Below are 26,764 nucleotides of genomic sequence, written 5' to 3' on the forward strand. Positions count from 1 at the left end.
TGAAAATCTTGATTTTTAGAGGACTAGAAGATTTATGGTGACGATTAAATGTCGGTAAAAAAATCAATGTTAATGTCATCATTTTTCCTAAAAAAGAAGTAAGTTTATCTTCAGAAACAACTTGTTATTTAAAGTAAAATGTAAATGCATAAATATAATATCTTACACAAAACAAGTAATTTAATTAAAAAATACGTGTGGCACTCGGAGACTGCCGCGGTAAAGCTATTGCATAGCATTTTTTATGCTATGAAAACGCTCAGAAGGAATTCCAGAAATACAATATATTCTTCCATAATCATCAACATTTACATGAATACATCTTTATCCACTATTTTATCATATCTCCATTATATAAGACATTGCAAATATCAGCTGACATTTCATAACTCCAAGCAAGACTGAACATTCTAAAATATAAAATAGAAAAGTATTTAATAAGTGACATAAATTATTAACAACCAGCAATATAAATGGATCAATGCGATGTGCCTGTGACATTTGGCCGAATGTTACAGGTACATCGCATTTTCATTAATAAATGCACTTTGTTTATTCATATTTAAAACACTTTGTACACAAATTATTTGTACCATAAATCATAATGGCGTTTTGATTTTGTGCTGTCAAGTCTGTCAGTTGTAATTGTACGTTTAAAAATAACAAACACTCTTTTACGTTATTTTATCAATCCAGAATTCAACATAGCTTATGTTGATAAAACATATTATTTGGATAATATGGTAATATAATTTTGAATTTTATAATGGGAATATAAAATATACTTCACGCAATTTTAAGATTTCTGCACGGATTATAAAAAAATGTGTATTACTGCCATCTGTGTTCAAGTTGACGAATTAAGGTTATCAAATAAAATACTTGATAGTTGGATATCAAGTCTCCAGGCAACCGAGTTGTTGAAAGGTGTTACTTATTTTCGTTACGGAATTTCTCGATTCGGTCGCCGCGCTCAAAGCCCGCGATAAAAGCTATGCAATAGCTTAAAAATCAAAAACCCGACTGCACTAAACAGGCTGAAGGATTTCCAAAAACAGTGAAATAGGCGTTTTATTATTTTTACCCAGAAAGCCAAATACAATGCTTCAAAAACAAAAGATATTCAAACAATATTATCCTATTTTATCCTCGTAGTGCTCATTTACGCTATATATAAAATACCTATGTATAAAATTCCAGCACGCTATAATTTCGCGGTTTCCCTTTAGGATGATGTCTGGCACAGCAACTTACTCATTTAGTCAGACAGTCATCTCTATGTGTTATATATATGTATATTATACAATTAATGTGTAATCATCTCCTTGTAATTTCCTTTATTTTGATACCCTACTCGATACTTGTGGTAAACTTTTTTTAATACTTGTTACTATTTCGGAAAAAATCCACCACTTACGCTCTATAATGTATATAACTTGAGTAATTCAAAGTTCCAGTCATTATTTTATCTCGTTAGGGGTAGATTTTCATTATTTTTTATCCAAAAAGCCAGATACAAAATTTCATAGTGTTTGCTTCAAAATTTTCGGTTGTTCAAATGAACTTTTAACCCTTATTTTACCCTCTACGGGGTTGATTTTTCGGAAGGGGATAAATAAGTGTGTCCTTGTTCCTACCCAGAAAGCCACATACTAAATTTTATAGTAGTTGCTTCAAAATTAAAAGATTTCAAAAAAACTGTTTTCCCCTATTTTGCCCTTTTAGGGGTGGAATTTCGAAAAGACCTTTCTTAGTACTTATTTACGCTATATAACGCTAGCCACGTGCAAAATTTCAGAACTCTAAGTTGAGCGGTTTTGGCTGTACGTTGATTTCTGAAAAATGAAAAAGTCATTTACGAGTAGTTAGTCAGTCAGTCAGTCACCTTGCTGTTTTATATACAGGGTGAATTTTTAAAACGGGCCTTCAGGGCCAAATCCGAAACTATAAGGATTAGCGAAAAATGCTGAAAGGAGTTACGAGGCCGATTTTGATAAAAACTAAAACTGCATCATTCCTTTTTTTAAATAACTTTTTCCCTAACCGGGAATCGAACGAGTTCATTTTGAAATTAATTAAAAAATCAAAAAAACCCGACTGCACTATAAAAGCTGAAGTTGAATTTCTAAAAACGGAGAAATAGGCGTTTTATTATTTTAATCCAGAAAGCCAAATACAAAGTTTCATAGTAGGTATCTGCTTCAAAAACAAAAGATGTTCTAACAATATTATCCTATTTTGTCCTCATAGCGCTCATTTACGCTATATATAGAACCTATGAGTAAAATTCCAGCACTCTTAAGTTCAGCGGTTTCCCTTTGCGTTGATCTTTATCACAGCAACAATCGAGATGACTCAGACAGTCATCTCGATGAGTAATACATATGTATATATTATATAACGTATGTGTAATCTCTTTTAAGTTCCTTTATTTTGATATCCTACTCGATAGGTTTAGTTAACTTTTTTAAAACGTGTTACTATTTCGCAAAAACAATCCACCATTTACGCTCCATAAAATATATAACTTCAGTAATTCAAAGTTCAATGTTTCTAATCATTCGAAATGGACGTTTTGTTTCCCAATAATTTATATTTTTATGTCCGACTTAGCTAAGATTATTTTTAGGACCATTAAAATAGATTTACTTGCTATGGGCGGAGTTTCGTTTAATACAGATGTAAAGTTGACAATTTGCGAGAATTACTTTTTAGAGTCAAATCGGAGTGATTACTAAAAAAAGAGATATAGAAAATCATATTTAACGTTGAAACGAAGTTGTAAACAGCAAACAATAAGAATTTACTATTTAATCAGTTATATATTTTCATTAAAAAATAAATCCTAAAAACGGCGGTAACTTATTTGCCAAATTATTACTTTATCATACTAAACCGTATGTCATAGTCATAACATCGAATAATTAGTTGATTAACCAACAAATTCTTCAATGGTATGACTTATGTCTGTTTCTAAAGAATTATACATAAATCATTTGTTATGTATAATCCTTAAGGATTAGTATGCCAATGTATGGAAAAATACGTATTTTCTTTAAAATTTTCCTTTTTCTTTAATTTGTCACATAACATTACTTCCCAGAATTTGATCCTTATAAGCGACACTATCAGATAATGGAATAATATAGAGGTGCCTTTTTTTTCAAAATGAACTCGTTGGATTCCCGGCTAAGTAAAACAATATTTAAAAAAACTAATGATGCAGTTTTAGTTTTTATCAAAATCGGCCTCGTAACTCCTTTCAGAATTTTTCGCTAAACCTTATAGGTTCGGATTTGGCCCTGAAGGCCCGTTTTAAAAATTCACCCTGTATATACAAATATGTTTTTATAATCTCCGTTTAATTTCCTTTCATCTGATACCCTACTCGATAGGTTCCGTTAACTTTTTTTTTGAAATGTGTTAGTATTTCGCGTCAAAAATCCGCCATTTTGATTTTTTTTTCTAACACCTATCTAAGGACAGTCGGGTCATTGAGATGAATATAATGACACCTTAATTGTCGACATTCATCCAGCCGTTTGTTAGATCCGATCAAATAAAGAAAGACAAACATACAAGATACGCGCGAAAAACATAACCCTTCCTTGGCAGTCGGGTAAAAATAAACCGAACATTATACAAAACATCTGTTTAAATATTCCATAATATTATTGTTTCTGACGTACTCGTATAATACAAGAGATTGAAGTATTGGTCTGATGTTACTACTTAAGTAAATTGTACCTATTATATATTTTGTTATGTAAATTAGTTTTTCACAGCTGCTTAAATAGATAGCAATTTTATTAATACGTATTTATCACTAACACCATTTCAAGGTGTTTTGCAACAAACTCAATACATATTGCCTGTATAACAATTATTTTGAATTACTTTTACTTTTATAAACATTACTAGATGACCCGGTGAACTTCGTACCACCTAATTATGAGTGACTATCTGTACCTCGTGGTTTCACTCGTGTAATTTATGTATTATGTCCATAAACTACTGGTAAATATTAGGAAATGGCCACAGGAGAACAGGAAAATAAAAAATACAATTAAATAAAATTCACTCTACCTCTCTGCACTCTGTTATTTTTTTACCGACTTCAAAAAGGAGGTGGTTATCAATTCGGCCGGTATCTTTTTTTTATGTATGTACACGAATTACTCCGCCGTTAGTGAACCGATTTTAATAATTAATTTTTTATTGTGTTATTTTTTATTGTAGGTTCTAATGAAATTACAAAGTCAGTTCATCATTGACTATTTAAGGGTCTGATAATGTGGCTCGGAGACAAAATATGTAACTCCTCAACCGATGGGGATATTTGAGTTGTGTTTGAAGATATTTGGTGTAAGTTCTAACGAAATTGCAAAGTCAGTTCATCATTGACTATTTAAAGGTCTGATAATGTGGCTCGGAGACAAAATATGTAACTCCTCAACCGATGGGAATAATTGAGTCGTGTTTGAAGATATTTGGTGTAGGAGGTTCTAATGAAATTGCAAATCATTGACTATTTAGTTAGGTTAGGTTGGAACACATAAGACAATATAAAACTAAGCGGGCAGGGCGCGGCAGCGCCCTGCGAGCGGGCGGTTCCAATCAATGTAAATTCAGACCGTACCTTAATTCATGGTCACGTTTATACAATTTTATATTGTATTAATATAAATGTTATTATGTCATCACTAAAAAGGGTAAAAAATTTTTTAACAAAAAATACAACCGACTTCTATGTCACTACATAGTAAAAAATAATTCAAATAAATGTTGGTTTAGTACATATTTCTGAAGTCGGCGCTCAATATATTTCGTTCGAATTATTTTTTACTTTGTAGTGACATAGAAGTCGGTTGTATTTTTTGTTATTTTTTTTACAAACACGCGAAAAGAAGTACCTATAACTTCAATAACGGTTTTTTTAAAGAAAGTTTATTTACTTATAGTACTCTAATCGGGTTGTTGAATAGCTAAAAATGCTGAAACAGGTGTGTAAATAGAAAGGCGATTTATAACAGCCTTAAGGGTTGATCTAAAAAAACAAACAGTGACTCAGATGCTTCATTATGTCTTATGATAATTTTCTTAGTGCTCCAAATTAACGGATATTAAATTAAAGTTCCATACCCGATTAAACGACCCTAAAGGTTGATTTTCCAAAAACGGTGAAAAATGTGTTCTATTATTTTGAATCAAAAAGCTAAATTCCAATTTTTATAGACTTTGCTTCAAAATCTGCCGATTTCTAAACGAAGTGTCTTCTAAAGCCAAATGAAAATTTTTACAGTTTTTGCTTCGAAATTAACGGATTTTAATATAAAATTCCAACCCCTACTTAACCAACTTAAGGGTTGATTTTGCAAATATCGTAAAATAGATATTTAATTACTTTCTATCGAAATCCTATCAAATACCAATTTTCATATAGATTTGCATCAAAACTGGGGGACTTTAATACAAACTTTCAACTCTTATTTATTCACGGAAACGCGGTCGAACAGGATAAAAAGTATCCTATGTCCGTCTCCTGGTTCTAAGCTACCTCTCCACCGATTTTCAGTCAAATTGGTTTAGCCGTTGTTGAGTTATAAAATGCTTCACGAAAACGCGGTCGAACGGGATAAAAAGTATCCTATGTCCTTTTCCTGCTTCTAAGCTACCTCTCGATTAATTTTCAGTCAAATTGGTTCAGCCGTTCTTGAGTTATAAAATGACTTCACGGAAACGCGGTCGAACGGGATAAAAAGTATCCTATGTCCGTTTCCTGGTTCTAATCTACCTCTTTACCAATTTTCAGCTAAATCGGTTCAACCGTTCTTGAGTTATAAAATGACTTCAAGGAAACGCGGTCGAACGGGATAAAAAGTATCCTATGTCCGTCTCTTGGTTCTAAGCTACCTTTCCACCAATTTTCAGCCAAATCGGTTCAGCCGTTCTTGAGTTATAAGTGGAGTAACTAACACGACTTTCTTTTATATATATAGATATCTACAGGCAGTCAACGTGTCGAGTCAGACATAATCATGCTGTCGCCAATATGTTCACACAAGGAGTACACGGCGAATCAATTTGAATGATAATAAAATAATGCACTGGGTTACACACGTACAAACATAAATACGAGTAATACACTGATAATAAAGTAACGCAATACAGGGCTGTTTCAACCTGATTGCCTGATATCATCCACATCCTCGGATGCGGATGCCTTTACTGATCATACTGAATTGGGGTCTCAACCCCTAGTGGCCTCCAACCTCCCCTTTAGCCACCCCGTGCCTCGCCTGATTATACTGAGACTGAGCATGACTGATACTATTCACAAATTGTCCGACGCATCGGTTACCAACTGAGGATAGCACACAATAACATAAACTGATTATATTTGTACAAAATATTAAAATCAACTCACAGTTTTACTCCAACGTATTCATATATAACGGCCGCTGCCATGACAACCGACATCGGTCCTGAGTTAACCTTTTTTGACACTAGAGGCGTTAGTATCGCATCCGGCACAACTAATGTTTCACATTCGCGACACATGCTTGTATACAATGTTATATGGATAGCGATTCTTTCCGAAAAAGATCGATTCTTGAATCGATTCGAATTGAAGTGCAATTAATCGGTTCACAAAACAATCGAGATACAAAGAATCGATTCTCCAAAAATCGATCTTCGATCATATCAGCAGCAAAGGGCGAAGATAGCGAAAAAAGAGCATCGAGACCAAACAAGTACTGAAATACGTTTGAGTCGACAAGTAATTTTTATAACACCATACAACCAACTTTGAAAAGGTAGCCTTTCGATTTTCTAGGATGAAAAATCGATTCACTGAATCGATCCATTACTGTAAATCGATTAAAATAAACGATTATTTGGTCCAAAATATCGATTCTTCGATTAATCGATCTCAGATCGCCATCCCTACAATGTTATGTCAAGCACGGCCCGTGTCTGCGTGGTCGCGTTAGGCCGTTTGTCCACCGCCATCCATCGTTATCGATCGATATCGGCGGTTTATTTTGTTCCAGCTGTCACGCGTGTGACGGCAGTGTATGGATAACGTTCCAACGTGTTTTATATTGCCGGCACATCGGTCCGTCAAAATCTCGGTGCCGATCTAGCGGTCACGCCGATCTACTCGGAATATCGGCGGCCGGGATGACGGTGCTCGGGTGACGGACGTGCGGTGGACAAGCTGCTATAGTAAATGTATGTACGCTACTTCGGCGCCGTCATTAATTATCGGTATCGGATCGGTGACGGTGGCTGTGGACAAACGGCCTTACGGTAGATATAACGTTCATACATTTAGAATAGAATGATATTATATATTCTGTCTGCCCCGGCTCATGTCATGTCTGATTCGTCACACATCTGTAGTGTAATTTAATTATCCATGTAGAAATGTTTTATTTAATAAAATATTCGAAAAAACTCTATCTTTATTTTCACAATCCGTTTTATGACCGTTCTATTAACAATATCTTTCTTTTTATGTAGTTTCCCGGTAGACTGCGACTCACTTTAAATCAACTTATTACTTATTACCATAAAATGATTGAAAAGTGGGAGACATACTTTTCTGAGGCGTTCTAGCTTAGACCTCAGGGGTAGCGGCGCATCTGTGGCCGACCTCAAACAGGAATCTAATCCTATCTGGGGTTGATTACGGATGTCCATACGGCAGTAGCTTATCATCGCGTAGACAGCATGCTCCTCTGCTACTCTTATATTATAAACTAGCTGGCCCGGCAAACTTTGTACCGCCTCAAAATTTATTTATGAAATATATTTCATATAAAATATAGCCTATGTTACTCGTCGATAATGTAGCTTTCGAATAGCGAAAGAATTTTATAATCGGTCCAGTAGTTTTTGAGCCTATTCATTACAATCAAACAAACAAACAAGGTTTTCCTCTTTATAATATTAGTATAGAAAAAACTGACTTACCCTCAACTATGATGACAGCCTCATGGCCCAACGCCACTAACACATGATTCAGCGCGAACCTGAAGTGGCGTGCGATCTTGTAGTACCCCCTGAACTTCACCTTCACTCGTGGCAGTGGTATCTCCGTCAGGTCAGGTTGCCTGACCACCGTGATGGTGGGGTCTACATCGGTGAACGATTTTATCACTTGGTAAGTGGCGTTGTGTCCGCAATCCTGTGGAAACAAATGATTTGTGGATTGAAGTGGCAAATGAGCATTCGGTCCACCTTTTTTTTATAATATAGGAGTAGTAGACGAGCATGCAGTCCACCTGATGGTAAGCTACTGCCGCCCATGGACATCTGTAATCAACCTCAGATTGGATTATATATTCCTACCTGAGGTCGGTCACAGATGCGCCGCCACCCCTGAGGATTAAGCTGGAATGCCTCGGAAAAGTCTGTCTCCCTTACCACACCCTTCAAACCGGAACACAGCAGCGCCTAACACTGCTGTTGTTAGGTAGAAATAGGTGTGGCGGTGGTGCCGCCGGAGTCGAACCACAAAGGATTCTATTACTGATGGTATAGTCCGCGTAAAACTGCTAGTCCGCTCTGAATATAGAAATGAGTCGCGTCACCACAGCAAATTGTATGACTACACCTGCTCACAATAACTTCAGAGCGAACTAGCAGTTTGGCGCGGATTATAACTTCCAGTGGACCGCATGCTCGTCTGCTATACCTATATTATAAAAAAAATAAGTATATTGAGTGCATTATGCTTCCCTAGTTACGGGAAGACCATTCCTGTAATTCCGGGAGTAGAATAGGACTACGGTATCTTTTGCCTGTCGTAAGAGGCGACTAAAAGGGGGCTTCCGGGGTTGCGGGCGGCAAGAGTGGGAGCTCGAACCGCCCGTCAGCGACCCCGGGAAGGACGGCGGTATGTGTGATCGCATACCGTCGTACGCACCAGACGGTGTGGCGAGCGTCAAGCTCTCTTGGGCCCGACGGGGCAACGCGCTAAGAGCACTCCGGTTGCGTTCCTTTGGAGTTCCCGGAGTCCTCTACGCAGCGCCGAGGACGGCCACCGGGGGGGTTTTAGTGCGGTAAGAATCCCACATAACCTCGTGTTCCACGGCATTTGCACCTTTTGAAGGTTTCCCCCACGTAAAAAAAAAAAAAGTTACGGGAAGACAGCTATTTGTCTTACCTGACTAATAATAATAGGGAAGGTCTCCTTGCTAGGCCTGAACTTGACCAGGTTGTCCAAACAGCGCTTGACAGTCACCCGGTCACACGCGATCACCAACACCGGCAGGATTGGACTACCAATATCTGGAAAAAAATACACTCTTTCATTTATAGATTAACTATTTGAAATTCTTACTAATATTATAAATCCGAAAGTAACTCTGTCTGTCTGTTTGTCTGTCTGTCTGGTTGTCTCTTCTTCACACCCAAACTACTGAACCGATTTTTATGAAATTTTGTACAAAGATAGTCTGAGACCCGAGGAAGGACATAGGATAGTTTTTATCCTGGAATACCCACGGGAAGCAGGGATGGCGATCTAAGATCGATTAATCGGAGAATAGATCGTTTGGACCCAAAACATCGAATATTTTAATCGATATTAATCAGCAAAATCGATTCAGTGGTTTAGGCGTGAAGAAGAGACACACAGACAGACAGACAGAGTTACTTTCGGATTTATAATATTAGTAAGGATAAGGATAGTAAGGATTCAAATATTACACAATTATGTTAACAAGTGGTAAAATGGTACAGTCCTCGCCATACTGCTAGTCCACTCTGAAGTTGTTGGGAGAGGGTGTAGTCCAACAATTTGCTATGGCGACGCGATTCATTTCTATATTCAGAGAGGACTAGCAGTTTTACGTGGACTATACGCGATGACAGCCTCGATTGCAACTTGGCCTGTTAGACTAAGGTTCGACTCCCAGGTCGTAACTTTCATTTTTCAAAGTATTATACACTAGCTGACCCGGCAAACTTTGTACCGCCTCAAAATCTATTTATCAAATATATTTCATATAAAATATACCCTATGTTACTCGTGGATGATGTAGCTTTCGAATGGTGAAAGAATTTTTTAAATCGGTCCAGTAGTTTTTGAGCCTATTCATTACAATCAAACAAACTAACAAAGTTTTCCTCTTTATAATATTAGTATAGATATGTGCGTATTAAAAAATATTTTTTGAAAGAAAACATCGTGCGGAAACCTAACCTTCGTGTGTTAAGGCTACCAATTACTGACGTAACTGACTGAATTCAGAATTTTTAAATGTTACTGAATGTAAACTGAAAATCAGCGCCATGACTCAGTTTACCTGAACGTGGCACAAGCTTAGTTTGTTCCCTTTCGCGGTCGTTGTCGCTGTCCTTTTTTGTCGTTTTTACCACGCTTTTATTAGCTTGGGTTGTATATATGTATGTTCACTTTGAACGGTCAGATTAATTTAGAAATTTGAATAATTATCAAGAACCTATGACAATACACGATTTTAATAACTTTATCCCATTCTCCTCATCAGGTTCGTCACGAATCAGGATTAACGATTTTCCTTGTATATAGCATGGATTTTTTAGTTTTTAAACTATAATTATTATTATTTCTTTTGTTTTATGTGATTTTTATTTAATCTTTTTCTGTTATAATATTTCATTTGTGTTGCGATTATCCGAATAAATTTTTCTTTCTTTCTTTCTTTCAATTCGCACTTGGCCAGCGCGGCAGTCTATCCTAGAGTCTAGGCCAGGGGTTCCCAATCTTTTGTAACCCGCGGCGCAGTTACAAGTTTAATATTCTTTCACGGCGCCCTGTGCCCTGTCCTAGCTAACTATTTGAAGAAGACAGTCGAAAGAAATAGGTAACTACAATAATAGTAGTTACCTTAGGTTGATCGAAACGAATTTAAAACACCACAATATGAAATTGTACAATACGTTATAATAAATAAAAAAAAATGTGAGCCGTCACGGGACGCCTGGCAGATGTGAAACATTAGTGCGACATTATTTTGTAAAAGTAATATGCAGAAAAGAAAATATTGTGATAGGAACTAAATATGTCATAATGATAAAATAAAATATTACGATTTTTTTCCAGATCCAGTCGATTGCGCATGGCGACGCGTCGCCACACCGTACACACTACTGCATATAGACTGTATATATATATACCATCGTATAGTGTGGCGACGGCACGGCATACGTCGCCACGCCAGAAATCGGTTTTACGTGCGGCTATAGATGTTTCACATCAATAATTTAAACGGAAAACAAGAAGAAAGACTTGAGAAAAAACAAAAATTAATACAATATGTATTCAGTCAAATCAATGTGAAGGGTGAGCTAAGTGATCTCCGCGCAGTTTTTCAAAGCGGGGAATATGACTTGACACTGCTATTCTCATTTCCTGCTCCACGTTGATCCGATATTTGTTCTTTATCACAGCTACATCTGAAAACCCAGCTTCACATAGATATGATGTTGTAAACGGAATGAATTTTTTTAATGCTTTGGATGTTAAATTTGGATATTCATTTTGAATCGATGACCAAAACGCCAATATTTGCGGTGTCCAATGATTAGAGGATCGACTCACGGCGCCCCTCTTTACTTTCTACGGCGCACCAAGGCGCCGCGGCGCACACTTTGGGAACCCCTGGTCTAGGCCATAGGCCATATTACCATACTGACGGAGACCCGTGCACAACAGTGGGACTAAAAAAATGAGTCTGCATTCAACTGTTATGTGTGTTGTTATTATTAAATATTAGAGGTTAGCGCCTCGGATTTGAACCTCGGACCCCCCGAACTTCCGAGTTTCTACCACTAGGCTATCACTTCTTATGAGCATTAATAACAATAAAATTTGAACACAAACATAATTATTATTTATCTCAAAAATCATCAGTATTTGTGTTCGATAAATAGGACATGAAAGAAGATATGAATAATATCTGTTACATATTATCTACTTTTCATGTTGATGTAGTTAAATTTCAAAGTATTGAATAGCACACATGGCTGTAACACGAGAACATTTCCGAATTATTGCTTTTTCACGATAGCGTTATCTTTATATGATTCACGATTTATGGGCGTTTTCATATGACTTTTAACCATTTATAGTGCACGTGAACTGCTAGTCCGCTCTGAATATAGAAATGAATCGCGTCGCCATAGCAAATTGTATGACTGCACCTGCTCGCAACAAATTCAGAGCGGACTAGCAGTTTGGCGCGAGCTATACTATGATTTTATTAGCTTTTTTATTAAAAAAAAAAAATATTAAAAAAAACTCCCTTTCTAGTCATAACTTGGTCATTCAAATATGATCATAAGCCATTTCAATTATAATATAAATAATTTTATTATGAACCATATAATTAATTTACAAAGAAGATTACTAAATATTACTTATGCTAAAAACCAATTTGAAACAATAAGGAAAATCTTTGAGAAATTTGTTTCTTTTGCGAATATTTAAATGGAAGATCATTCCTTAATGCAATAGTTCTTAACCTTTCATCATATTAGATCGTATTACATATTATTGATAGCAGTGATAGCCTAGTGGTTAAGAAACGCGGCCTCTCGATCGAGGGGTCCGAGGTTCAAATCCCAGGCACGCACCTCTGATTTTCAAATTTATGTGCGTATTAGAAATTAATTATCACTTGCTTAAACGGTGAAGGAAAACATCGTGAGGAAACCTGCATACCTGAGAGATTTATAAAAAATCTTAAAGGTATGTGAAGTCTACCAATACGCACTTAGCCAGCGCGGTGGACTATGGCCTAATCCTTCTCATTCTGAGAGGAGACCCGTGCCCAGCAGTGGGACAGTAATGGGTTGATGATGATGACATATTATTAACCTTGTTATAGGACTACTCATTGGCAAAATTTATTCAACACTTGAATAAACACAAGGAATTTTCCTCTATATATAAAATTTTATGATATAGGAGTAGCAGACGAACATTCAGTCCACCTGATGGTAAGTGGCTACTGCCGCCCATGGACATCTGTAATCAACCCCAGATAGGGCTAGATATTCCCACCTGAGGTCTACCACACAGGCCCCACTACCCCTAATCTGGAATGCTTCAGAAAAGTATGTTTCCCTTACCACACCCTTTAAACCACATAACAGCAGTGCTTGACTGGGTGTGTGCTGGGTGTGGCAGTGGTGGTATTTATGTTATGTACATAACTTTAAAATATCAGAGTCACATGATTGAGATTCGAACCTGAGATCCTTTTTGTTTTCGTGGGGAAATCTTTCATGGGTTATTCTCAGCCGTGGGGCAGCAGAGAGGATATGCCAGACTCCTACCGGCTAAAACCCACAATGTTCCTCTTACGTATGCCCTTTGTTGGGACTATAGGTATGCTAGTACCACTCTTCCGCAGTCCCGTCGGCGTTTTCCCGCGTCCAGGCCAATCTCGGTTCGGGATGAACCTAAGACCCCCCGATTGAGAGGAAGAGCTTCTAACCATTATGCTAGGACTGCTAAAGTTTTTAAAATTCGAATACTTACTCTGTTCCATGTCTATATCATTGAACACTTGCTGGGACTTTTCTTCACTGTTCTTTAGCTGTTGTTTCACTTTTTCTAACAATTTATTGCTATCCGTCAATTCCTCAGCCATTTTATACTGTAATTTCTCTAATTTATTTTCTAATTCTTGCACATTATTTTTATTACCAATATTTTTAGATATTTGCAGTAGAGAAGAGTACGACACTACAAGCCATAATAAGACTAACACCCCACAAATTAGAGTCAATTTTCGCAAATTCATCCGCATTTTGAAATAGGAACACTTAAAAAAAGAACACAAAACACCACAGATATATTATAACTTTTTATTTTATTTTTTTAAATACACAAAGTTAACGTCCACGGTATCTCCACGTATTCAACACGTCGGAATTCAGCGAAAAGTGTAAACATTGTTCATTTACCGAAAATCACAACAATCGATCATCAATCTTAATCTAAATACGTGTAACGTGTAAATATTATAACAGGATGAGTAATTTATTATTGTATTCGCAAGGTTACAGTTATATCACAAAGGTTATCAATGTATTTAGAGAATTAAACAATTTATTCTGCATTAGAAAAATCACAACAACGTCGACCACTCGGATCAGTGACACCGTGACGCGTAATGTCAAAATGATTACATTTTTGTATGCAACTGTCAGTGTCAATGTTATTTTTTATATAATCATACGTGTTTCGTAGCGTTAGATTCAGTGTTTTTTGCCATTTTGGTAAAGTGCAACATTAACAGTTTTGTAATATAATGATTTCATGTCTTTAAATTGAAATGAAGACATTGAAGTCGTAAGTGAACATTTTAGAGAAAATAATTTTCGGAAGACACGCTATAGGTGTGTTCTACATTCATATTCTCACACTAGTTTCCCGATATAGTGGTTGCTATAAAGACTTAAAGGATCTAGAAAGATCTAGGATAGTCGAGGATCAAACCTGGAGTCCTCTTAGCTGTATGGTAACCCCTTAGTCAAGTAGATTGTCACCAAAGAAATCAGTGTCTCTTACTGGTGATGACAGAAGGAAAAAGTAATGTTTGTGTATTTGCTCATCTAAAACTTATATATATTTCTTTAACATAATTTAATCTTATCAATATCTAGGAACTATATACAATACAATATTTTATTTATAGAATATGTTAAATACTAAAATTTTCTTCCAGCCTCCTCAGATGATCAACATTTGGTTCTTGTGACGAGGTACTGTGGTTCAAAATATTATTTTTGTACACGTCCATACTTCGCTGTGCGGACGCCATATTAGTATAAATTTCCCGCGGTATTGGTACAAGGCGATTTTGCGTGGGAATTTTGACGTTTGCTGTCAAGTTGACGTTTCGATCGAGGTAGACTCTGTCGTTAGGGTAGGTAGCAGATGGCGGTGGGATCATATACGGTAATTCTGGTTTGGACATGCTTCTGAATAAATTTCGTTCGATTTGATTAGGAGTATTTATAGTGGGGATGTTGTTGAGCGATTTCATCCATTGTTGTTGTTGAGTCGGCGGTATCCTGTTCGGATAGTTGAAGATCCATAACCTGTCTCCTACAAACATGGGTCGTGGTGTCACGATGCCTAGGCTGCTGTAGTACTGCTGAGCGAGGAGTTCCACGTCATTTGTGTATTTCCTCTTCCATTTCGTCCGGCGATTTTGGAACCATATTTTGATCTGTAACAAATAATTCAGGTTGTTGAAATGCAAATATTACATAATTATGTATGTATGTCGTATGATTCGTGTAATTTTGTTTGAGTAGCGCAGTATGTGACTACTCATCTGTGATTGACTTTCGGTAAAATACCCACCTGTTCTATATATAGTTTGGTTCAAATGGGCAACAATGAAGACTTCAGGTGGACATGGCCGTTTCCTACTTTAATCCTTACTAATCATTACTTAATCCTTACTATTCCTTATTAATATTATAAATCCGAAAGTAACTCTGTCTGTCTGTCTCTCTGGTTGTCTCTTCTTCACGCCTAAACCACTGAACCATTTTAATGATATTTTGTACAAAGATAGTCTGAGACCCGAGAAAGGACATAGGATAGTTTTTATCCCGGAAATCCCACGGGAACTAGGGATGGCGATCTAAGATCGATTAAGCGGAGAATCGATCTTTTGGACCCAAAACATCGATTATTTTAATCGAAATTAGTAAGGATTGAATTGTAAACTATGCATTTGATCAAGTGATGGTCTTTGAAGATACGAATTTACAGTTTTATGTATGCTAGTATTTACAGTTTTATGTATTATTTTCTTTTAAACGCGGGCGAAGCCGCGGGCAAAAACTAGTCATAAATAAAAAATTAGAGCGACTTTCCAGCCCACCTTAGTACGTGGTCTCTGCCGCCTATACATAATCTTGATAGGATGGTCGATAAAGCCGGTTGTTTATGTGTAAACTTGAGAAGTGAGCGTGACTACCGTGCAATACTTTTGATCTAATACTAATTGCAATCTATTATGCAACACTGATTTATTTACATTGTTGTTATTACGTAGAAATAGATATGACGAGTGATTCTTGAGTTGAACTACTAGAGTTGTACCACAAAATCATAGATTAGTAAAGATACTTCGCCGCCTTAAAATTGAATGAAGCCACAAACGGCTTATTAGTAAAACGGCTTAGTAGAAAAAAATACGAATAAATAACTAATACTGCGTAATTTACATAATAAATAAATAATTACTTCAAATATTTTAGGGACATTTTAGCACGGAGACGTGGCAAAACTTTTTTACGCAACTATTTCAATTCTCAAAACTGGGTCTTGTTAGGAGTGACTAATCTTCACTAATCTATGCAAAAAATTAAAAAAAAATATTTTGTGGTTCTACCATCTATTTGCGTATTGCCACCAGTGTATTTGCTGACGTAAATTTATTCTATACCTGTGTCTCAGTTAATCGTAGCTGCCTTGCCAATCTTCCTCTTGCAGCAACAGAGAGGTACCGATTCTTCTCAAACTCTGCCTCTAAACTCTTTATTTGTTGCGCACTAAACGCCGTTCGCGCTCTTTTACCTCTAGATGAACAGGATCCTGAAAAAATATTTTGTAGCACTTTAGTATAACATTTTTGGTTGGATTTCGGCGGCACCACCGCCACTGCTATTTCTAGTTAAGTAATAACAATAGTATTAAACGTAGTAGTATTAAGTTCTGGTTTGAAGGATGCGGTAAGGGATATATACTTATTCGATGTGTTCTAACTTATTGATTACAGATTACAGATATTCGTAGGCCGCAGTAAACACATACCACCAGATGGATTGCCTGCTCGATTGCTACTTTTAAAATATAGAAAAAAAAATATATAACAGACGGAGATACAATACAAGATTTAGATAGTCGAAAGAATATGGTAGGACTGTTATTCTTTGTGGGCTTTGTAGTGCATGATTGAGCGTAGGACCGCGCGTGGCAGTAATACTTGGGTCCATGCCAGTATTGTTCTATATGCCAATAGCAGCCAATAGTTAAAAGACAATTAAAAATCAATGTAAATAGTTTGCAGTGAATTAATGATCATTTTGATCATTGCAAACGGTCGCGAAATAAAAGCCCCGTGTATGTACACAATAAAACAGCTTCATCTGCTATTTTTGTTAAGATTATACCAAAAAAAAATCGTTTTAATTTCAAAATAAATGCAATTGCGGTCCAGTTTACATATTCCAAAGAACAAAATTTGGTTTTAGCGTTTAGCCCAGCTGTTGTTGTGACTTATGAAGCATACATAAATAAATATCGAGATTTTTTACACTTGAATTAAAAAACTAGTAAGTTTCACCATCTACTTATACAAATATATGATTACTTTATTTAATAATGTAATCCACGAACGACTTCTCTTTAATGCTTCTCTCGTTATTATTAAGCAATCTTTGGCTTCAAGCAAAGATGGACTAATGACGATTGAATTCATCGATAACTAATGTCTAGTACTGGGAAAATTTCGATCTTTTGTAGGCATAACACATATATTAGTACTACTTATCTATGGCATAACATTGGATAGTTTGATAATTATATACCGGCGTTAGTGATCCATCCACATAATGTGACGGCGAGCTTACTATTCCTATTTACAGAACATACTATGTGCCTAATAGCGACGTTGACAGTAGAAACCTATTAATTAGACAAAGCATCTAGTCAATACAAAAAAGATAGATAGCAGCGCTATATATCAGGTGGACAGTTTAAATCTAAACTGCTTACAAATATTTGGCAGCGGCGATTACAATTTCACTAACGATTAACAACTGTTTGAAGACAACGGAAGTCATGCCTAACAATCCTTACCGACGAAGCGGACACCGCGCATCGTCACCTGACAGTTATTTTCAATAAACACCTCGCCTCTCTGAGTAATTAGTGGCAATTTATCAACGTGTCCGCCGCCATCTTGGATCAGACGACGGCAGCGCCGCTTCCCGCGCTAATGAGCCCGCCAAAATAAACGTCAAAGTGACATTTTACTTCATTATAAGCTTTAAGTCTTGGATAATAGCGCACATTCTGCCGTTAGTGTATTAACAGATGAAAATGTTTAGATATTGGACAGAATGAATGCGAAGACGATTTATTGCGTCTACGGCGATCGTCAAAGAAATTACGGAGAACATACAGCGGTAGAACGGGTTGTATTTCAGCTTTAATGATTTAATGAGTGTGAGTGTCACATTTAATGCCTCTGGAGTGTTTTACAGCTGTAAAAAATTGGAATCCGGTGGGAGGACCAATTTGAATATATTAAAATGTTCAGCTTGTTATGTAGTTATTCGTCATTTTCTTTGAGGAATAATATCTAAATAGTATCTCGATTTATCTATGTCGTGCAACAATCTGTACTAAGTACGTAATTATTTATATTATTTTATAATTTGATGTAAGGGATCCTAAAAAAATCTTTGTAGTTTGATTTCAGTTGGAAACGTTCCACGAAATATTGTAACAAAGGCAATCAATCACATCTGTTCCAATAAAGAGTCGAGTAGATTAATTAGTAGCTAAAATAAATCCGTGTCTTGTGAAACGTCGTACGCAAGCACGTTTAAAAAAAAAGCGACACTCGTAAAGCAATTAATGTCAATACATCGTCACTTGTCAACGGCCAGTGCCTTTGTTTCGCGCCTCTGTACTCCCCAAACGTTTACGTTTACAAAAATACAAAATAAACTTTATTGTCGCGACAAAAGAATTATTTTTCAAAACGTTCCATCGAGCCACAGACAAAAATTTTCCCAAACGTTTGACACACGCGATTGCGTTCAAAAACCCCATCCGCTCTGCTAATAGAATTTTACAGCTTTTTAATGAGCTCCGGCCACTTACGTTTCAGCCTCTTTTTCATCTTTCATTCTTTTTTCAAAGTGAATAATTACAGGGGAGAGAGATTTAGCTAACAAGAGTCGGGAGGCGTAGAGATTTATCTTTTCGTAACAAATTTAGAAAATGAGACATCAGTGTGGCTGTGCACTTAGTTTATTTGTTTGTAAACTGCGACGTCAGGGAATCAATTCAAACGGCTAATTTGAGTCGTGGAGCTAAGCGCGCCACAAGCCGCAACGTTGACAGATCGTAAATATATTAGCGCGCCATTTTTCTGCCGCGACCATTAATGATGTTATTAAATAAAAGTATTTGTAGTAATAAAGATATTTTGAACAATATTTCCAGTAACACCTCGAGTAATCGTTTATTTTTTGCGCGCTGTCTTGAAAGTACCAGTACTTTTTTACTGAAAATATGGGCATGTAAACTTTTTATTGTTTTCGGTGATCAAAACTGTATGATGAATTAATTTACTACTATAGTCGTCACAATTTCATAGGCCCATTTTATAAGATTTTTTGTAATAAAACGCTCATATTTTTTCCCAAACACCTTAAAATAACTATAACTTCAAAAGGTTGATAATTGAATTTAATTGATGTCATATTTTTGAATGTTGCTATAATGCGAGTTATGTGATTGCGAGTGGGTCCAATTCATATAATTATGAATTCAGAACTAACCTTCATTTATGATATAATGATTAATAATAAACAACATTTTATGCACCTTTTAGGTTCTCACGCATGTGATTAAAGTATACTAAAATGTTTTTTTATGCTATACTTTTATATTTGTATTCTACTTTTTAAAATATTTTTAATTTATTTAATATGAAAGTATTTTATAGCGCTATCAAAAGGCAAATAAAGAGAGTTTACTTATTTGTCTAAAATGATTGCTTGAGAACCACAATTTGACGAAATTTTCATATGAATATATTTATTTTTTGTAAGATAGAAATATCAAACGAACATGGCAAACAATGTCGCTCGTGAACTTCTGTAACTCTATATAGAACAAATTCTACGCATGTGAAGACGATCGCATCATATTTCAGCCAGCCAGCATATTAATTTTAGCGTTTCACTCATTTTTTAGTTCTTGTTCCGTATTTTTTAACAATTTCTTTCTTTGACAAACTAATTACTGAAATAAGATCGCTGCTATCTGACACACGCTTGTTATTTGACGCGCCATAATTTATTACGCCACTTCGCGCGTTCCCGCGCCATTTGATGTCATGGAAGCGCTCGGATATTTCTAGCGTTAATTATCGAGTTTAACTGAGAATCATGTTTCGTTTTGCATTTGGATTATTTTCTATTCCACTATCGTCAATTTATTACTTGCTTACTTATTTATTTCAGTAAATTCAAATATATTGATGTGTCGATCTTATATCTATTCTCTAACGAGCATGCAGTCCATTTGATGGTAAGTGTATGTATATTTAATCAAGATAAGATGATATTCCTATTTGAGGTTAACCACAAATACGTTGCTACTCCTGGGGACTAAGTTGGGACGCCACGGAGAAGTATATCTCCCTATCCTCACCCTTCTAAGCGAAGTACGGAAGCGCCTAACACTGGTGTTATTAGGCAACAATAGGTGTGGTGGTGGTCCCGCCGGATCGAACCACAAACGATTGTACCACCTTCAAATTATTGTCCCTGTAGTTCCAGGACCAGAATAGGGCTACGGTATCCCCTGCGACTAAAAGGGGGCTTCCGGGGTTGCGGATTGCAAGAGTGGGAGCTCGAACCGCCCGGCCAGCAACCCCGGGATGGACGGCGGTATGTGTGGTCGTATACCGTCGTGAACACCAGATGAAGTGGTGAGTTTCAAGCTCACCTGGGCGGAGCCCGACGGGGCAACGCGCCAAGTGGACTCCGGTTGTGTTGCGTTGGAGTCCTCTACGCAGCGTCAAAGAGCCACCGTTTTAGTGCGGTAAAATTCCCACATAACCCTGTGTCGCTCCCACGGCACCGGGTACCTTGTGAAGGTTTCCCCCTCGTTAAAAAAAATATAATAATTATAAATAAAATAATTTTCAGTAATAATAGCTATTTTTAAGTTTTCAAGCAATTCAACGAACAACAAGAACCTATTCTTAATATTCTCGACTGGAAATAATTTTCAAACTATTAAATGGGAGAATCCTCTGAGGTTTGACTCCGGCGGCACCACCGCCAACAGGGGCGGCCCTAGGGCGGTGCGAGCGGTGGCGCCGGGCACCGTCATATGAGGGGCGCGCGAAAATTAAAGCTACTTGTCTGCAATATACTTATTCTGTGTCGGAACTATAGAGTCTAAACTAAAAAAAACAAACGTCGTCAGGTCCTACAGGGTGCCATAATTTCACTAGGACCGCCACTGACCGCCACACCTATTTCTGCGTAATAACAGCAGTGTTAAGCTCTTCTGTGTTCTGGTTGTGGTAAGGGGTAAAGGGTAAAGGGTGTGGTAAGGGAGATATACATTTCCGAAACATTCCGGCTTAGCCTTCAGAGGTAGGTTCAGATTCCGGTAGCCTTCTAGGAATCTAATTTAATCTGGGGTCGATTACAGCTATGAGCCTAGGATTAGGTGTACTGCATGGTCAGCGACAGATCAAGAGTTCTAACCGCCCTAGGCTAATTACGAAGACGCGCCCCCACCGTTACGATAGACCTCAAAAGTAATATATTAGTTTTGACTTTGTTTACTAGCATGAAATTAAAAGTGCCGAAGACACAATTTTGGCGCGCAAGATCCTCGCGCCCTAGGCTGCAGCCTAATTAGCCTAAGGGTTAATCAGGCCCTGTGCATGGTCGTCTGCTGCTCCTATATTATAAAAAGAAGACGAATCGTCTGTCCGACGCAAGATCGTCATATATGCTTATTTATGTGTAAAACTAGTTTTATTATTTACTCTCGAATTTTAAGCGACGATGACGTTTGAAACTCGAGACTATATTAGATATTTACTCATTTTTCCGAAATGAGCAACGTCTTGCTACATAGTAGATATTAACGGATCTTTCAGATCTACAAAGTTAAGCGACTTCGAGCGAGGTGTGTTATGGCCAGTTAACTCGTATTAAAATAATTAACTAGACACTATTCATTTGTTAAGTACCTAAATTAGGCCTAAATTTAAATAGTTATATCGATATTACAGTGGAGACTAGCGGCAGACTCGAGCGGCACCACTGCCACACCTATTTCTGCATATTACCAGGAGTGTTAAGCGCTGTTCACATTGTGTTCTGGTTTAAAGGGTGGGGTGAAGGACACATATTTATCTGAGGAATTCCAACTTAGTCCTCAGAGGTAGTGCGCATCTGTGGCCGATCTCAGGTGGGAATATCTGATTCTATCTGGTGTTGATTACAGATGTCCATGGGCGGCAGTAGCCACTTACCATCAGGTGGACTTCATGCTCGACTATAAAAAAAATCAAACATCTATTTATTTATGGATATGTTGACGAAATGATAAAAATTATTTTTAATTTAGTAATATATATTTCACGTAATGTTTTTAAGCCGTTTTTCTAAATGCCTCGGAATTTTGTGCTAATTTCAGGTACCCTCGGAGTAAGCTGTTATTTAGATTTAGGCCTTATTTAGTTACTTAAGAGATGAAAAGTGTGTAGGTAGTTAATTATTTTAATTCTAGTTAACTGGCCATTACACACCTCGCTCGAAGTCGCTTAACTTTGTAGATCTGAAAGATCTGTTAACCGCAAGAGCATAGATAAGTATAAATATCAAATCTATTTTTAAATAAATAAATCTCACCGCCTTGTAATTGAAGGAAGCCATTAAATAGCTTAAACGACTGATAACTCTGTCAGCCAGTTATTGGTTGTCATGGTGTAATTTACGCGGAACAATGTCGACATGCGGAGTTAAGTGGTGCAAAAACACGAAGAACAAGTGCGGAGAAAGAGATCGTTTCATTCATAAATGATATAAAAACTACATTTTTTTAATATTTTTCAAACACGAAAATAGATGACAGTGACAATTTCAATTGTCAAAACTGATTACATTTTCTTGTTAGGAGTGAGTAATCTTTACTAATCTATGTTATCAATAATCAATCTAAGCAATTTTTACCGAAAATTTATACCAAATATCGAAATTTGACGACGTCTAGTATAAAGAAATTGTCAAATGACCATCTTCGGCAAAACATTGGCGTTAGCCTTCTCCAGTTGTGAGGAAGCATACTTCTTACTTATAAGAAGTACTAAGCAGAGGATAATTTTCAATTTTAATTTATAATTTTGCTGGATGAAATGCGTAAATAACTTATTTACATCTTTATATATATATATATATATATATATTTCTAATGTGCGTGTGTATGTCACTGAAAAATCAGTCCAGTCGTTTAGGAGGAGCTAAACGACTGGACTGATTTTGATGAAATTTGGTGTGTGTTCAAGGGGACTTGAGAATGGTTTAGATTCACAATTTAGTCCGTGGGAAAAGGTTTTTTTAATTATTTTTTAATTCGTAAGTAGTTATAGAATCGGTAACTATGCATTTGATCAAGTGATGATTTTTAGCAAAGTTCCCAAAGTTGTCCCAAAGTTGTCCCAAAGAGCCCACGAGGGTTTGGGAGTTGGTAAGACTAATTTTCGACAGATGGCACCACTGTCATTCCAATGCAGGTACAAATTTTTCGTTTTATGTATCTCATATTATTTCTTTAAAATGCGGGCGAAGCCGCGGGCACCACTAGTAATTTATAAATCATTATTATTGTTGTATTTTGTATTTACATTTGATTTCAAAATATGCCACGCCATTTTTTTAACTTATTTTCACATACCAGAATAATTCATCTCAGTTTTTTTTAATAAGTAAATAAATATTTAATTCAAGTAAAATATCGAAATTATATCAAAATATCCATTTTATTTGTATAATTATTGTCATTTTAATTAATTTCATGCATTTTTCAAATTATTAAAGTATTTTCTTGTGAAAATATATTTTTTTTTATTTATACTGTAAGGTTTTAAGGGTTAATTTAAAAAATAGCTATCGAAATTTCTTAATTAATTAAAAAGAAAGTTTCAAGTGTGGCAATGATGCCGTCGAAGTCAAATCACGGTAACTTCTGCACGATTAAATAAGTGTATGTTGGTAATTAGTCTAATAAAATATTTAATATTAATAGTTTTTCATTCCTTAAACGTAATTTTCAAGCATAGATTAGTAAAGATTACTCACTCCTAACAAGAAAATGTAACTAGTTTTGACAATTGAAATAGTTGCGTAAAAAAGTTTTGCCACGTCTCCGTGCTAAAATGTCCCTAAAATATTTGAAATAATTGTTTATTTATTATGTTAATTACGCAGTATTAGTTATTTATTCGTAAACTTCTCTAAAAATGTTTTTATTTGTCAAGGATTCAAAAAATAACTTACTAATAAGCCGTTTGTGGCTTCATTCAATTTCAAGGCGGCGAAGTATCTTTACTAATCTATATTTTCAAGTATAAAGTTTATTTTTAATATAAATGTTAAACTAGCCTTTCTGTAAGTCGAGTTTAGTCGCCAATTTTATTTTACTTTACATACTTGGGAAACGATATTATATTTAAGTAGTAATCATTAAATAAATAATCCAAATACCATTTAGCTATTTAATAAACATTTAGTTCAGTTTACTTATATAAGGAAAGTCTAAAAAGTTGAAAAATCTTAAAAATCTTTTGTTTTATACCTAAGAGTATGAAAGCAAAGCTAAGAAAGTAAGTGATCACTGCCGCCTATGGTCAACTTGAAAAAATGCTAATGGATTCTGATTTCTGACGCTAGCATAGAATAGATATCTATAACCAACTCTACCACTAAAGGTGGTAGAACCCTTTGTGGTTCGATTCCGGCGGCATCACCGCCATACACCTATTTCTGCCTTATAATAGCAGTGTTAGGCGCTGCTGTGTTCCGTTTTGAAGGGTGTGGTAAGGGAGACATACTTTTCCGAGGCGTTCGAGCTTAGTCCTCAGCATCAGCGGCGCATCTGTGGCCGATCTCAGGTAGGCATATCTAATTATCTGGGGTTGATCACAGATGTCCATGAGCAGTAGCCACTTACCATCAGGTGCACTGCATGCTTGTCTGCTAAAAAAAAGAAGTCTATTTCTTCTTTCGTCGTCAAACCAGAACACAACAGGCCTACATGCAACACACAGATAACCACGGAGATTTATAATATTTTTAAAGCATTCAAAGTTGATCTACTAATTACCTGATTGTTGATAATCGGGAGACTTCAGATCGGTGAACTCCTGCGCATCACTCACATTCGAGCTTTCCACGTCCACTTGCTCCGAACTACTGCTGCCTTTGTCATCATCATCAGACCCTACTTTCTCATACGCACTAAACTTCTCTTTACTAAAATAATCAGGCAAACTCGACGACGCATCATCAAAGGTTTTCTCAAATTTATCCGCTAGTAAATTGTCGATCGAAAATGGCAATTTTGTTTCGTTTTTAACACTTTTCACTTCATTATCAACACTATCAACTTCCATTGCAACATCACTCGACATTTCGAAGTCTTCGATCTCTGCTTCGATCTTCTTGCTTCGATGTTTAAGACGCTATTGAGTTTGGACTCCGCCGATTTACTGCGAAGCCGTCACACGATAATAATTTAAACTAATTTCGACTAACGATGCGTTTTTGTCAAAATGAAACGTCGAAACGACTTGGGCTGCGTATGTTAACTGCCGTCCCGAAAAACATGTATAGCTTCTCTCATGTTCCACTTGCACCTTACTGATCCAGAAATAAGGTTTACTTTGTGGAAGAGTTTAATTATCATCTGGCACGTCGAATGGGTCTAAATGAAGATGGAAATCTTTATTTAATGGGCGTATTTTCGGTTGACAATTCAGTTTGCGGCATTTAAGAGGAGTTTTATCGAAAGCGAACTTTATTTATCGTTGGTACAGCTTAAAATCGTTCGTGTTTATTTAAACGATGCAAATAGCTCATGAAGAGTCGTATCTGAGATATAATTAGGTATAAACCAATCGGAGGTGGTGGGCGTGGTCGACATGCGCCTGCGCAGGCGAGTGGTTTATTTAGAATGAGTTATGTGAGTGTTCATTAATTGTGATAATTATTTAGTTAGCTCACTTAATTGGATGCGTCAGTATTAGAACAAGATGTGGCTTTCAAAGATTGTGTTCGGACTTACTTATGAGGTCTGTTTTTAAAGAGCTACATTTTGTTGTAATGATCTGAAATTGTAGTACCTATCCTCATTAAGTAACACATGCTTTTGACATAGATTAGTAAAGATTACTCATTCTTAACAAGAAAATGTAACCAGTTTTGACAATTGAAATAGCTGCGTAAAAAAGTTTTGCCACGTCTCCGTGATAAAATGTCCCGAAAATATTTGAAATATTTTTTTATTTATTATGTAAATTACGCAGTATTAGTTATTATTCGTAAATTTTCTCAAAAAATGTTTTTATTTGTCAAGAATTCAAAAAAGGAACTACTTATAAGCCGTTTGTGGCTTCATTCAATTTCAAGGTGGCGAAGTATCTTTACTAATCTATGGCTTTTTATAATAAGTGTATATAGGAGTTTGGAATAAAAGTGAACTTTCATTTTTCTTTCTATTTCAGAGAATTGGAAAGAATAGATTTTACTTATTTCTACAATTTTTCATAAACTTGCTGTGTTAGTGAGACAATTTTTGCATTTTTTTTTTTAAATAGGTAGGTAATCAGTAGGTACTACTTAACTAATTGAGCTGTTTAGCCTACTTATGTAATTTCAATAATATTGCGAGACCTTTTTTTTGTTTTCGAGG

The 26,764-nt window shown here is 36.2% G+C and overlaps 2 protein-coding genes and 1 long non-coding RNA gene across 3 annotated transcripts in view; 1 reads left to right on the forward strand and 2 right to left on the reverse strand.

Annotated features, from left to right (window-relative positions):
- Positions 1-14,177, reverse strand: part of gly (acetylglucosaminyltransferase) — a 27,742-nt gene extending 13,565 nt beyond the window's left edge. Inside the window, exons 1-3 of the mRNA XM_073081513.1 lie at positions 13,541-14,177; positions 9,176-9,300; positions 7,981-8,194 (exon numbers count right to left, since the gene is read on the reverse strand). Coding sequence (XP_072937614.1) covers positions 7,981-8,194; positions 9,176-9,300; positions 13,541-13,811 — 610 coding nt within the window. The 5' untranslated portion in view covers positions 13,812-14,177. The remainder of the gene's footprint in view (positions 1-7,980; positions 8,195-9,175; positions 9,301-13,540) is intronic.
- Positions 1-26,764, forward strand: part of LOC140748655 (uncharacterized) — a 342,763-nt gene that overhangs the window by 274,090 nt on the left and 41,909 nt on the right. The window lies entirely within an intron of this gene.
- Positions 13,854-25,676, reverse strand: lms (lateral muscles scarcer). The gene is made up of 3 exons (XM_073081514.1): positions 25,178-25,676; positions 16,473-16,621; positions 13,854-15,239 (listed from the first exon to the last, which is right to left on the reverse strand). Exons 1-3 carry the CDS (start codon positions 25,482-25,484, stop codon positions 14,709-14,711), a joined length of 987 nt encoding a protein of 328 aa, XP_072937615.1. The 5' UTR covers positions 25,485-25,676; the 3' UTR covers positions 13,854-14,708.

This window comes from Epargyreus clarus, unplaced genomic scaffold, assembly GCF_041222505.1.
Source record: "Epargyreus clarus isolate Ecla_fem2 unplaced genomic scaffold, WU_Ecla_fem_2.2 ptg000016l, whole genome shotgun sequence".
Classification (NCBI taxonomy): domain Eukaryota; kingdom Metazoa; phylum Arthropoda; class Insecta; order Lepidoptera; family Hesperiidae; genus Epargyreus; species Epargyreus clarus.